The following is a 15,418-nucleotide window of genomic DNA, read 5'->3' as shown; positions in this document are numbered from 1 at the left end:
CTTGGGAAAGGAAAGTCAAAAACAAGAAAAAAATGGAACACAGAAAAGGTTTTCCAAAAAGTGTTTCTTTTCAGTTTAAACTGTTAACAGACATATGAAAGTTTATTTGTAAATGACAAATTTCTGAGATACTCAAAAGTCCATCTTAAGTGGAACTGTTAATAAGGCATGAAATCTTACAGAGAAAATATAATTTAGAGTAAATTACCTGATTATATTTTGCATTTGCAATGTGCTTTGTTTCCAGCTGTCCATACTGTGGAGGTTTACAGGAAAATTCCACAAATGCCAGTAACTGGTCAAATATAGCTGGATACATTATCTGCATGTTTTCTGGCCCTACACAGATGGCCTATAAAAGCAAAATATGAACAATAGAATGGATAATCTAAATTCCAATAAGTTCTTCACTGTATATGCACTTAACCAAAGAATCTGAAAGACTGTCCTATTTTATATAAGCATTATACAATCTTTTATAAGCCCTGAAGGACACAGCTATTACAAGCTATTTTAAGCTATTATTGAATACAGTGTAAGCTAACTGTGTTGATCAGCTAAAAAATGCCTTTTAATAAAAAGTGTGATTTATTACTTAACAGGCTAGAAAAAGAGCAAGCACTTGAAGAGGAGTCCCAGGCAGTCCTGAGGTTCCACAATCCGATCATTTGTTCAGTAATACAGCCATTAGGTCATCAAGAATGCTTCACTGACCAAGAGGATATTGACTGATACTGACTTCTATTTAAGAAATGGCATCAGTTCACTGAAATGACAGCTGATTTCTGCACTATGCTTAGTCTCCTAACTTTAACAAATAATCATGTATACCATCATTGGGAAAATGTGTGAAAATTTGTTTCTAAAAGAAATGTATATGTGAATTTTTTGACATGGCAGTGTATATTTAATGTCTAATATATCTAAATATACAGACTTGATTTACAACAAAAGAATTTAAAATTTTTAATAGAAATTAAACTTATTGCTATAAATAATTTGATAAAACAGAATAAAATACATATCCTGACACTACAGATTTTAATTACTTCAGATAGCCTGAAAGTACTTAAAATGAGTCTTATATTTTCATTTTTTCTAGCAACAAATGTGTTTTCTCCTCCCATCCTTTCACAAATTCCTGTTTTAATGTTTCTTTTCTGTGTGAAAAATACTCAATGATAGTATTTATGTAGTATCTAAAATACACTTGTGCTTTATTTACAAAACAAAAAACATAATCATTCTGCACTTGAATACTCTCAAAATACTAGATCAAAATTTAAAGCATTTCAAATTTTTAGGGAATTCCTTTAAAAAGATGCACACAACATTTATGTTTTTCCAGAACCCATGGCTTTTTGATCTGTCAGGTAATAGATTAATTTTATCTTCCCTCAGAGAAGACAGAGCCATTTAGTTATAACTGAAGTTTTAGAGAAAAGTGTCTTGAAATATAAAGTAGATAAGCAAAGTGCTGCCCATACCTAAGTTAGATCATCCTATAAATACAATGTAAAAAAAAAAAAAAAAAAAAGATATCTAATACTATCTCTCAATATTTGGTTATTTTTCTCTGTAATAGTGAATTAGAGGAATCTGAATGGTATACAGCCTAAAAAAATCACTCTACTGACTGCTTCTGTTAAATTTCACTTTCTTTTTTATTAAGCTCTTGCTGAGTCTTAATTCTCAGAAGTAAATAAGCAGTAATTACTGTGAAAAAGAAATAATTATCCTAAGTGGATTCTTAAGTTTCAAGGACTAAAAAAAAGTAAAGCCCATATGATTACCTTACAAAACTAAGTATTAACAGTTTCTCTGGAAATATCTTAGCACCAAACAATGACTTTGACTACATATTTCAATTTTCAGTGGCTATTTATAAAAAGAAAACATACTGTATTGTTATAGCTGGCTTAATAAGCAATTCCAGGATCTTAAAATGCATACTATTGAATTGACATTAAAAAAAAAAAACCTCCATCTAAGAAAAAGTTATTGGTTTTCTTTCAGTATTCTTAAATTTGTATATCAGAAAAAACTACAGTATGAACCTGATAACAGATTTCAGTTCAAAAGCTAAGAATCAGTCAGCAAGCTGCACATTTCCTATTAGTCCAGTTTGAAAACTGTATGTGAAAACAAGAACAGAAAATGGACATCCAACCTCTCCCGTGGTTCAAGGTTTCTCTTATTAAGTCCTTAAACAATAATTCATTCAGTGCCTACTTATACAAAGACTTTTTTTTGCCCCCTCAACTCAGATACTAAGATCTATGCCAGGGAACTTGATGATACAGACAGTAACAGCTAACATTCACTCAATGTTTAACTGTGCCCAGCAGTAAATGCCTTGCAAATCCCACTTAATAAGAAAAAAAATTGTAGATTTATCATTTTCATTTTATAGATTAGGAAGCTCATGAATAAAGAGAGTCAGAAACTTGCCCCATTAAGCAGCAGGCAGGGCTGCACTGCACAACTCCCTGGGCACCATTCACACACAATGTGCCAGTGTCTCCTGGAGTACCCCTCCAACAGTCTTGATGATGGAGGCAGATACAGCGTCCAGCCATCTGACTGGAAGTTTAGTAATAAATAAGACAGATGCAGTCTCCTGACCTCAGAACTCAGGGAAAACAGAATCAAATTCTCAGGTCCCACGCTTGTCAAAATATCTTGGCCAAGAAAAATTAATTAGCATACATAACTAAATCAATTTAGTGGGATCTAGTGATTTAAAAACCAAGAGAAGACTGTCACTCTGTAGCTTTGAAATATGTAAGGGTAAACGTGAAATAAAAAATGAGTTTTTTACAAAGGAAATTATCTTTAACCAATAAAAAGTTTTGTTGGAAAACTAATTTAATTATAAAGTCCCAAAGCAAGTAAATTTTGCTTATGAAAAAATTTTCTGACACACGTGGGAAAAAAATACAGAAACACTTTTACTGATAGTGAAATATCTTACTTTTTCCATTAGGAAATATTAAAGACACCATATGTCTGAATCATATTCAAGTGTTATAAAATACCCTTTAGATAATTATAGAAGTAATAAACAACAGCTAGAGTGAGAATTAGTAATGCAAAATTGCATCAGTTGATACAAATGAACAATAAATAAGGCTTCCTAAGTTTCAGAATGAAGGTATATGTTGTTTTCAAAACTAGTAAAAGCTCAGAAAAAGTTCCTAGTAGTTGAAGTAAATGATTCTACTTGTTCTCACACTGCTAAAGCAGAGCTTTTAAAAATAAAATTATACAGCCTGTGTGGCTCAGTCAGTCAAGCGTCCGACTTTGGCTCAGGTGATCTCGCGGTTAGGGAGTTTGAGCCCCCATCAGGCTCTGTGCTGACAGTTCAGAGCCTGGAGCCTGCTTTGGATTCTGTGACTCCCTCTCTCTCTGCCCATCCCCTGCTTGCACTCTCTGTCTCTCTCTCTCTCCCCAAAATAAAAAGCATTAAACATACATACATACATACATACATAAATAAAATTATATAATTTCTTTCCTTGAAAAGAATTTTGGAGGTTTGTTGTTATTTCTTTGTTTATAAAAACCTGAATCTAACATCTAAATGCGTGTTGTAGATTATAAACATCACTTAAGGTCTGTGCTTTGTTTTGCTGACAGAATAACTTTTCAATTCCCTCCAGGGCACTGCATAAGTAACATGTGCATGATCAATCAAGGGGGGAAAAGTAGGTACTAACAGGCTACTTTTTTTCTTCACTGAAAATAAAAACAGCTATTTTGATTTCAATTGTGGAAAACTGATAACCCTACAATAAATTTTTTTTAAATGTCAGATTCTCTTAAAATTTAAGTTTCTACACAATTTGTTTCTCTGCACAAACAACTAGGGTTAAAGAGATCAAGGTTACTGCACAGCTAGACTTCTTCCAGAGCCAGTGAAGAGGTATTCTGGTGTAGCAGAAACCACTACTTTCACTGTGAAAGTTTTCATCATTCCAGCTGGATATAATGCAATCAGCTAATTAGAAAACGATCTGCCATACACAAATCTGGTAACACATGAGTAATCAGAATCTAGTTCCATTCTAATTTTGCTAGAATGTCACAGCGACTTTGCTGGAATTGCTGGCTCCTCGGTTGGCATTTCTCTGTTTAGCAGTTTGGTTGTTGTGAATTGTGCCAACAATTACCTTGCTGGTTTAGAGAACTCTTTGATTCTGATCTGGTTTTGCCTGCTAGTTGGAATTTGCTCAATGATTTTTAGGTCTGTTTTAGTAACTTTTTCACAGTAACAAAACACACATAGGTAAAATCTATCTTTTTGCAATTTCTGTGAGAAACATACTTTTAAATTTATTCTTACTTCTTTTTTTAAAATATAAGCTTCCAACAATTCCAGAGCTAAATTTAAGTACAATGAAAAAATACAGATATATACAATCCCATAACTTATTGATTTTCTAATTATAGAAGTACTCCACTAAAGCTGTTATTCAGAGAAGTATATACCCTCTTGTGAAGAGCTGCATAATCAAACCAAAAATGTTGGTGAATAGAAAAAAAAGGATACAGGCAGTTTCTGAAACTCTCTCAAAATAAACCTGAATTACCTTTTCAAATACATCAGAAAGCCCTAAGTTTTTAAAGTAACTGGATGTTTAGAACCTTGGGTTAATCTGAAAGTATGCATATACAACAATCTTGCTGATCCAGAATTTATCTTAAAAAATATGTGGCAAACTAAAAAACTTCCAGAGAACCACACACGTTATTGTTTAGACAGCCACTGAAACTCTATTACCTTCTGGAGAACATCTAAAGCTGTAAGCACAGCTTCTTGTAAACTTGTCAAAACTGCTTCAGTATAAGATGGAAGAATGAAAGGGGACGCGTCTGAACTTATGGGGACTGACACAGCACTATGCAGTGTGATTCCCAGCTTCTGCAAGTCGCCCATGCTGAAACCAGCCTTTATGTGCTGGTAGAGAGCTGGGAATATTTGAGTTAAAGCTGTAAGGAAAGGCTGGCTGGGGATGAAAGTCAATTTGTCAAAAGTAACAGGAGGCTTAGTGCTTTCCGATCCAATTCTATACCAGGTATTCCACGCAGCCCACCAGAGATTCAAATCTTCAAGCTCATCAGTAACTATGGGTGGCTCAGAGCTGTTGTATCGTCCAAGTTTCTCTCCAATGGAATCTGTTCTTACAAACGGTCTACTCAGGCCAGGGCCTGATATGGACCCTAGCAGGACAGGCACAGGTACATTAACTGCAGGTGGTGTCTCGGGCTTATCTGAGTCTCTGACGGGGGACACAATCTGTAAAATTTCCTGGAAGCTTTTCAGGGCAGCCAGAGATACTTCATTGTTTTTGCTGAGTGCAGCTGATTGTATATGGTCAAGAAGAACATCCCATGCTCTTGAAAAATCTCCTGTATCGGGAAGAGAAAAACAAAATCTATCAAAATGGTCAAGATTTCTCAGACTATTGCAAACTTTACAATTTATTTTTCTGCTTAAATTCTTATAAAACTGAAGAAATATGATCAAGTACTAAGGTACTAACAGTGTGAATTAAAATCAATGAAACCTTGGAGTGCCTGGGTGGCTCAGTCAGTTAGGCCTCTGACTTCAGCCGTCTGACTTCGGCTTGGGTCATGATTTCATGGCTTGTGAGTTCAAGCCCCATGTCGGGCTCTGTGCTGACAGCTCAGAGCCTGGATCATGCTTCGGATTCTGTGTCTCCCTCTCTGTCGGTCCCTCCTGTGTTCTTACTCTGTCTCTCTCAAAAATAAATAAAAAAATTTTTTTAATTAAAAAAAAAGAAAATCAATGAAACCCAAATATCAAGTAAAAAATTTTTTTCAGATCTAGGGACAAAGGGCACCAAGAAGAGGATGAGTATAGCAATGTTTTGGTCTTAAGAACAAAACTCTATAGGGGCACCTGTGTGGCTCAGTTGGTTGAGACCAGTTCTTGATTTAGGTTCAGGTCGTGACCCCAGGGTGGTGGGATCAAGCCCCAGGTCATGGGATTGAGCCCTGCATCAGGGACTCTGCACTGAGCGTTGAGCCTACTTAATTCTTTCTCTCTCTCTGCCTCCTTCCCTCACTTATGCTCTCTAAAATTTAAAAAAAAAAAAAAAAAATTAAATAAAAAATATTAAAAACAAAACTCTATAAATGTATATACACATGTTCACACTATTTCCTAGTTATTTCTGCCTACGGAAAACAGAATAAAAATGTAAGAGGGTAAAAACAAAAGCTTTTCAGTAACAACTTTGATTTACTCATCTACCTTTATTTAATGATTAAGATAAGATGTTCTCACTCTTAAACATATTGGAAAAGTTACAAATTATAACAGAATAATATGTATTTTTTATTGGCCTAAGTTTTTAAAATACACTATGCTCTACTCATGAAATCTCAACTTCACGCCTTTTCATATTTTAATAACTTAGAGCTGCAGAATTCTTCTTTTATTTCGTTGTAGAATTTTCTTAAACATTTCTTCCCAATTACAGTGAGTCACCAGAAGAAACTGCACCATAAAGAAGAGACTGCCTTTTTACAACTTTGAGTCTAAATCTGCTCCTCTCATGTGAAATGGAGTCTGCTGACCCACCCACAGCAGAGTATGGGCTGAGTGGCAGTTGTTGGCTTCCACTGATCAATCCAATCTCTTGTTCTACTCCTATGACCAGGTAAGCACATTTATGTTGAAGTTCTTTACAGCCACATGTAGTCTGTTTCTATGAAACCCAACAAAAATGACCTTGTTCCTAGAGCAATTTACCCCAATGGCTTTGTTAACAGAATGGCTTATTACCCACATACATGCATTTAACACAAAAATCAGAAGAACTGACATTTTCCAAAGCAGGGTGACATAAGTAGGCTGTGAAATACATAAATAATTAAGGTTTAAAGTCATTTCACAAAGGCTATAAGTGAGTAAATTTTTAAATTTTTCCTCATATTTCTGAGGAAGCAATCAGTTAACAGAAAAGCTGGAAGTAGTTCTGGGATGAAACAATAGGTACTACTCTGCCTATACAGGACAAAAAATAACACCTGGCCAGTTATATGCCTCTTCCTTTCCACGTTTTTTTTTTTTTTTTATTAAAAATTGAGGTATAACTTACATACAATAAAAAACAGATTTTTTAAAAGTTTGTTTATTTTGAAAGTGAGAGCACGTGTGTGCAAGTGGAGAAGGGGCAGAGAAAGAGGGAGAGAGAGAATCCCAAACAAATAGACTCTGCTCATGGGGCTCGATAGGAACCATGAGACCATGACTTGAGCTGACATCAGAATGGGGACTCAATCTCATATTTAGAATATTCCATACCACAGGAAGGAAAACCCTGTAATTCCTCTTTTAAAATATTCTATACCTAGGAAAAAGTACACATTCTAAAAGACTAGATGTAAGTATATATTGTTCATGGTTATGTTGAAAATATGAACCTTATTTTAAAATAATACAGACCATTTTCCAATATTCAAATTATAAAAAACTACTAAAGCTACACAAACAGCCTTCATTTTTAAAAAACTAGATATTTATTAGGTTTTACATTTATTTATTTATTTATTTATTTATTTATTTAATTTTTGATGTTTATTTTTGAGAGACAGAGTGTGAGCAGGGGAGGGCAGAGAGAGAGAGAGAAGGAGACACAGAATCTGAAGCTGGCTCCAGGCTCTGAGCTTTTAGCACAGAGCCTGATTTGGGGCTTGAACCCACCGACTGAGATCATGACTTGAGCCGAAGTTGGGTATTTAACTGACTAAGCCACTCAGGTGCCCCATACTTTTAAAAATTTTTAATGTTTATTTTTGAGAGAGAGAGAGACGGGGGGGGGGGGGGGGGGGGGGGGGAGGGGCAAAGAGAGAGAGAGAGAGGGAAACACAGAATCCAAAGCCAGCTCCAAGCTCCAAGCTGTAAGCCCAGAGACTGATGTGGGGCTCAAACTCATGAACCATGAGATCATGACCTGAGCCAAAGTCTGACACTTAACCAACTATGCCACTCAGGTGCCCCAGGTTTTAGCTTTTAAAATAAAGTAACTATCATGGAAGTTTTTTGGTTTTTGTTTTTTTAAGTTTATTTTGAGAGAGAGAACATGAATAGGGGAGGGGTAAAGAGAGAGGAAATGAGAGAGAATCCCAAGCAGGCTTCACACTCAGGGCTCATATTCATAAAGTGTGAGGTCATGACCTGAGCCAAAATCAAGAATCCAACGTTTAACCAACTGAGCCATCTAGGTGCCCTATCACAGACGTATTAAAAATGATGCTTATTTTGTCAAAACTCAGCAAATATATAGTTAAGACTGGTACATTTCATTTTATGTAAATTTTATATGGAAATAAAAAGCTAGGATTTTTATATACATTTAACATTAAGCTCTAGGAGAGCAAAAAGGATCAAACATTAGAGACTACTTTTGGTAAAAAAAAGGAAAAAATGAACATGAAGAACACACAAAACTGCTGATGGAAAGAATAAATATGCTTATGCTTTAACATAAACAGGAACAAAAAAGCCAAATATAAAATAATAATTTGTAAAAATGCAATAATATGTACAGCATGCTCATAATTTTATAAACCAGTATTTCTGTTCCATTCACTTTTCTCTACCCCCCTCACCACTATCATCAGAACTGAAGGTATAATCTACACTGGGGCTTCTCAATCTCAGTATTATTGACATTTACACATTCTCTCTGCCTATAAAATTCTTCACATTTCATCCTACCCTTGCCTGATGGAACTACTACTGACCATTCAGACCTCAGGTAAAATACTGCTTCCTTAGGGAAGCTTACCTGGAACTCATAGGCCTGGTCAAATAACTATTATAAGCTTACAAAGCACCACTCCTTTGTAGCATTTATCACTGTAGCAATTTTGCATTTATTTATGTAATTACAGTTATTCCCTTATGCCCATGACAACAAAGATGTTGTGTATTTTATTCATCATTGTATCCCCTAGAGGCTAGCCCATATGAGGTAAATTACACATTTTCTCAACAAAATGAATGAAACTGTGTATGCTTATGCACACACCACACATAAACAAAAACTGACATTAAGACTCATTATTCTTGGGAAGTAGCATTATATACAAATTTTTTAAAAATCTCCTAAATTTTTCAAATTGCCTTTAAAATGAGTTACTTGTTTAACTAGAGGGAAAAATGCATATATACCTAAAGGTTGCAGTAAATATCTTCTAGTGTTAAAGATTCTTGCTACTCCGGCCAATGTTAAAACCCAGGTCTCTGCCCACTGCTTCTCTGCTGTGTCCCTTGAATGATGAATGAGAATATTCCCACCTCCAGACTCAATCTTTTCTTTGTCTGCAGTGGTAGAAGATTCCCGAACTCGGTCCAATAGATGAAAGAGAACCTGAATATTTATAAAAATGCATATAAAAATAACATAGCTTAAATAAAAGCATAGCAATTAAGAACTGTCACAACAAAAGTCACAAGAAATTACATCAGACAGATCAATCCAATATATTAGAAAAAATAGAAGTATTATATTAAGTTTATACTTGAAGTTATAGAATATGAAAAATGTTTTAATTTGATTGGATATTTTCTAAGACTTGTTGACGTATCAACAGAGCATCTATGGGGTAATGTGTAAGAAGGGACTGAAGCTAAGGAATTCAGTCCAGGCAAAAAACAGAATTATAGAAGACATCTAAATAGAGGTTATAACTCAAGTTTCGGGACTAGATGAGGGTGCTTGAAAATATCAAGCAGGAAGTGTCTGGGACTTGGAGAATGTTTACATTTAAAGCGTAGATTCAGGGGAAGGAGTTGAAGAAAAAAAATAAAAATGAAAAAGACAAGCAAAAGCATTCTGTGAAACAGAAGCCAAGGGAAGAGAAATTTCAAGGAGAAAATAGCCAACAGTATTAAATGCTACCAAAAAAAAAAAAAAATGAGTAGGATAAGAACTAAACTTAGGGCGAACATTTTGGCAATTAGAAGACTACCTGTAGCCTATGAACAATTTCTGTGGTTCTCAAAATATGGTCTCAGAACCAACAGCATAGCATCACCCAAGAAATTCACAGACATGCAAATTCTCAGGCTCTGTGACAGGGGGATCAAAAAAAATCACAAACTCTGGGGGTCTGGGGGTGGTAAGACTTCAAGGGGACTCTGTTACTAAGGTTTAAGAGGCTTTGAATTAGAATAATCTAGAAATCATATTAAAGGGTCAAGAGAATGCAGGAGAGGTGAGGAAGGAAAAAAATTCACTGAGAATTAGGCAGCAAGATTAACAATAAAGCTGTTTAAAATGAAAATAGGAATCAGAGAAAATATCAGTTTGTTTTTTAAAATACTAGTAAGGGAGACTAAAGCATGTTTATGATCTGAATAAGAGCCAACAGATAGAGCTGAAACAGAACACAGGGGAAGGAGAAGAGATTTTAATTATTTTTATTAGTAAATGCACATTAATTTTTTAAATGTTTATTTACTGATTTGGAGAGAGAGACACAGCAAAAGAGAACGTGAGCGGGGGGGGGAAAGGCAGAGAGAGAAGAAGAGAGAATCCCAAGCAGCTCCACATCATCTGCCCAGAGCCCAAAGCATGGGTACATTATTAATTTTTTAAGAAGACATTCTGGAGTCTTTTTTATTAAATTGAAGAAAAATTGTTAAATACAATTAGGATTTACTATGTTGCCTATTACCAAACTTAACTGATCTCAGAAATTCACAAAAGCAGTGTAAAGACGATGAGCAGAATTTTATTTTATTTATTTTATTTTATTTTTCAGGTTTATTTTTAAGTTTATTTAGTTTGAGAGAGAGAAAGAAAGAGAGAACACACACGTGAGGAGGGAAAGGACAGAGTGGGAAAGTAAGGGTTATAAGCAGGTTCCTGCTGTCAACACATAGCCCAACACGGGGCTCGATCCCATGAACTGTGAGATCATGACCTGAGCCAAAATCAAGAGTCAGATGCTTACCGGACTAAGGCACCCAGGTGCCCTTGAACAGACTTGTATTAAAATGGAACAGACAGAACCAAAAAGGAAAGCAAAGAGGAGATGCTCAATAATAAGCTGTTAGTTTTGTAAAAAAGGCTTAGAGGATAAAAAAGAAAAAGAAAAAATGAAACTGTATATTTAATGAACAAACATACAGAATTTAACACTTAGAGGTTACTTCTGTTTGCTTAGTCTGCAAGTAAATTTCACTATTGTTGATATTCTTTCATTTATAAAATTCGTAGTTGATTACATTTCAATTATGTGGTTTTGCCACTTGGAAAAACAGGGAGAAAAAAGGGACAAAGGCAGAAATCAGAGACAGATATTAAGAGATGAAGATAGAAAAAGAGAGAATAGGCTTTCAATATGTAATTTGCTCCATGGTGTAACTTATAGCAGGACAAAACTAACATTTTGTCTGGCCAAAAGCACAAATGCATGGAAATTCTTCTTTAAAAATTAGTAAGAACAAATTTAATTGAAAAATTTTTAAATCTGTCTCAAATGCTAATAACTCAGGCTAATACACAATACCTTCCAAATAACAGTATGCCATGTTGAATGCTGTAACAAAGTTCCATGTGCACCAATTGTTGAAAACAGAGTTTGCCCTGCACTTTTCCTCACAGCAGGACGGGGGTCCACACATAGTTCACCCAATTTTGCATAAAGACACAGCCACAAGCAATCAAACGGTGGTGCAGGGTGGAAGGGCCGATTTAAAACCACTCCTTTTTCTTCTGCCTGTTTTTGCTGTGCTGCCTCTTCTTTATTTAATTCCTTTTCAATAGTTTCCCCTCTTTGGAAAAAATAATCTGAAATATTCCACTAAAGAGCAAAGTAGAAAAATACCATTTCACTCACAGATTTTATTTTAAACACATAAATAAATATTCAATACATGATTGGTTGCTTTAACTTTCAGAAACAAAACCTTAAAAAGTCACTTCAGAAATTCCTTTTCTAGCAGAATAGATTTGAAAACATCTCTGTCATATGTCTCCATCTGATTTCAGGAGAATATGGGGAAACAATCTTGTGCTGACATTAATATTTTTAAATATTTTTGTTATGAAACATTTCAAGAACATACAAAATAAAACAAAACAAAAAACAGGGAAAATGTATCACCATATCAATGTACCCAAAACCTATTATTAACATTTTGGCATATTTATTTCGTGCCTATATTTTATAAAAAATTAACCATGATACCATTATGACACCAAAAAAATTATTAACAGTTCTTTAATATCATTTAATGACATTTTATAATTTCATAGAACAATTACTATATCCTAACGTAGCTTATGACCTCATTCTCAACCACAGTACAGTGTATGAATTAATGAGAATTACACCAATGATAAAAATGTAGAGAATCCTATAAACATAAATATAAGAGGTGACACCAGGCAATAATATAGTCAACACTGAATTAAATACTCTTTGGGAGGGATTCTATATGTGTGCTTATTTTCTTTCCTATGATTACATTTTAATAGTAACTTATCTAGCTTGTGAGGGATATCTGACTTTAAAATTTTCTGGCTTATAGAGGCGTCTGGGTGGCTCAGAAGGTTAAAAGTGTCAGACTCTTTCATTTCAGCTCAGGTCCTGATCTCATGGTTCAGGAGTTCAAGCCCCATGTTGGGCACCTCGCTAACAGTGCTGAATCTGCTTGGGATTCTCTCTCCCTCTCTCTCTGCCCCTCTCTTGCTCATGCTCCCCCACTCAAAAATACATAAACTTTAAAAAAATAAAAATAAATAAGTAAAAACTTTTGGCTTATAATAAACTTTTAAAAATGTAAATAATTGCCTTTAAATGCATTTATATTGGAAACAGCTTTGTTTATTAATGTAATATTAATAACATCCTAACTTAGATTTTACTTCTACATTCAAAGTAAGTAAAATGAGGCTCAAAAGGTCAGTCATTAAACAATTAACAACAGGCACAGAGAATTAAAATACAAGTATATCTGTTCCCACAGTCAAGGCTCTTCCATTAACATATGCCTTCTAGTAGCTAACGAAGCAGAGTGGATGAACTACAGGACCATGTAAAGACTTTTATTGGAGCTTTATTTACTAAATAAGTAGTAGATGAAAATGTTGCTACTAAAACAATATTGAAAATCAATTAATCCTTACACGAGAGTCAAATAAATATTTCTCTTTTATGTACTATTACTTGTTTACTAAATCCTCTCATGACAAACCTTTTAAAGCAAAATTTCAGCTCAATAGATAAAAATTATTCCAAATATTCTATCAATGAATTATTTCTTAAATTATGTCATTTAATCCTTCATGCAAAATAAAAGTTTAGCATTTAAATGTCATTCAAACAACCCCCATAAAACAAAAAGCCTATTTGCTTAGCATTCATTCTTAATTGCCTAACAATGATTTCTAAATTATATGATCACAAGAAAGGCAGTAATACTTACCAATAAACCTATTGAAGTTAAACTAATATTAAGTTCTTGGTTATGAAGTCCAAAGCTACCTGCTACATCTACAACAATCTGCAGGCATGTGCAAGGCATTGTTGGTAGAAAATCTGTCACAACCAACTGAAGACACTGGAATGCAGTTCGTATCAAGGATTCTCTAAAAAAAAATGAAAAATAAATATATATTTATGCACTTAAAAGAAATGTAAGTAAAAATATACACCTTACAATAATTTGAACCAAGTTAAATTCTATTCTAAAATTTGAACAAGAGGGGTGCCTGGGTCGTTCAGTAGGTTAAGCATCAGATTCTTGATTTCAGTTCAGGCCCTGATCTCAAGGTTCCTGAGTTCGAGCCCCATGTCAGGTTCCTCGTTGACAGTGCAGAGTCTGCTTGGGATTGTCTTTCTCTGCCCCTCCCTTGTTCATGCTCTCTCTCAAAATAAATAAAAATAAACTTTAAAATTTGGACCAAAAAATCTCCCCTAATATAGGTCATTCGGTATTTTAACATTTACATAAATGTAAAAGAGATACTTATACTTAAATAAATTAACAAACAAAACTGAAGAAAGGATTTTGTATCAACCAGCCAAACAAAAGTTAGACATTAACAAAAAAAGGAAATTGACTATAGCTACTTTCTCACCACTATATCCCACAAATCTAGCATGGTGCCCAGCATATATGCAAATAGACACATAATGAAAATGAGTTCCCCATTCTTTTTTATGTATATCTCATTTAAAATAATCCATCTAGTCTGCATAAGAAAATAGTATACTTTGAATTTCAAATGAAGAGAATAAGAAGTATTTGACTTTAGGGGCACCTGTGTGGCTTGTTCCTTGAGTGACTGACTTTGGCTCAGGTTACGATTTCATGGTTCATTGAGTTCAAGTCCCTCATTGGACTTTATGCTATCAGTGCAGAGCCCACTTCAGATCCTCTGGCCCTCTCTCTCTGCCCCTTCCCTGCTTGTGGTCTCTCTTTCTCTCTCTCTCTCTCTCTCTCTCTCTCTCAAAAATAAATAAACATTTTTTTTTTTTAAAGAAGCATTTGACTTTAGAGAGAAATGGCAGTGGGGAAAAATAATAACAAAAGTGAATTATAATAGCTAACACTTACTGTTTGCTATGTCATGTACTTCCTGTTTTACATGTACTAAATAATATCTTACAACAACATCCTATTTTATAACTGCACTGTAAATTAGGAGAAGAAATTTTAGCTTGATTTAAGCTATCGCTGGCTTCCTTCCACTTTAATCATCCCAGTATTTTGTAGAATTTAAGGAAATTTACTACTACAAATAAATAAGAAAGATCAATTTTCCATAATAGTCTCAAGCATTTCAACCATACAAAACTCCTCAACTAGTCATCATGTAAGATGGCATGAGTTCTGCTGCAGAATGAGACAAATATATCCACACATCTAATAGACCTTTCCACTGCAATGTTTCACTTTAAACTAAACAAGTCCATTTTGCTCTTCCTTCAGTACTTACTACTTAGTTAATACCACCACCATTCATTAAGCTGCCTAAGTCAGAAATGTGGGAGTCATTCCTTATTCTATTTCCTATTTCACCCTTCACCTCTATAGTGAATCTGCTAAGTAGCTCAAATCCATCTCCTCCTGTCTTTTTTTTTTTTTTAACATTTATTTATTATTGAGAGACAGAGAGAGACAGAGCATGAGCATGGGAGAGGCAGACAGACTGGGAGACACAGAATCCAAAGCAGGCTCCAGGCTCTGAGCTGTCAGCATAGAGCCCAATGCGGGGCTAGAACTCACAAACTGGGAGATCATGACCTGAGCCGAAGTTAGATGCTTAACTGACTGAGCCACCCAGGTGCCCCATCATCTCCTCCTTTCTATCTCTAGAGAGCACTACAGGCTCTCTCATTTCCCCCCACCCCTCCAGGGTACTGT

The 15,418-nt window shown here is 34.8% G+C and overlaps 1 protein-coding gene across 4 annotated transcripts in view; it reads right to left on the bottom strand.

Moving 5' to 3' along the window:
• Nucleotides 1-15,418, bottom strand: part of MON2 (MON2 homolog, regulator of endosome-to-Golgi trafficking) — a 123,422-nt gene that overhangs the window by 25,688 nt on the left and 82,316 nt on the right. For all 4 annotated transcript variants that reach the window (XM_007075010.3, XM_007075011.3, XM_042992664.1 and 1 more), the window contains exons 23-27: nucleotides 13,475-13,637; nucleotides 11,554-11,847; nucleotides 9,209-9,407; nucleotides 4,784-5,412; nucleotides 209-352 (exon numbers count right to left, since the gene is read on the bottom strand). In XM_007075010.3, coding sequence (XP_007075072.1) covers nucleotides 209-352; nucleotides 4,784-5,412; nucleotides 9,209-9,407; nucleotides 11,554-11,847; nucleotides 13,475-13,637 — 1,429 coding nt within the window. The remainder of the gene's footprint in view (nucleotides 1-208; nucleotides 353-4,783; nucleotides 5,413-9,208; nucleotides 9,408-11,553; nucleotides 11,848-13,474; nucleotides 13,638-15,418) is intronic.

The sequence above is a fragment of the Panthera tigris genome, chromosome B4, assembly GCF_018350195.1.
Source record: "Panthera tigris isolate Pti1 chromosome B4, P.tigris_Pti1_mat1.1, whole genome shotgun sequence".
In the NCBI taxonomy this organism is placed as follows: Eukaryota; Metazoa; Chordata; class Mammalia; order Carnivora; family Felidae; genus Panthera; species Panthera tigris.
The sequence above is the reverse complement of the archived record's forward strand: the minus strand, read 5'-3'. Positions and strand labels throughout refer to the sequence as shown.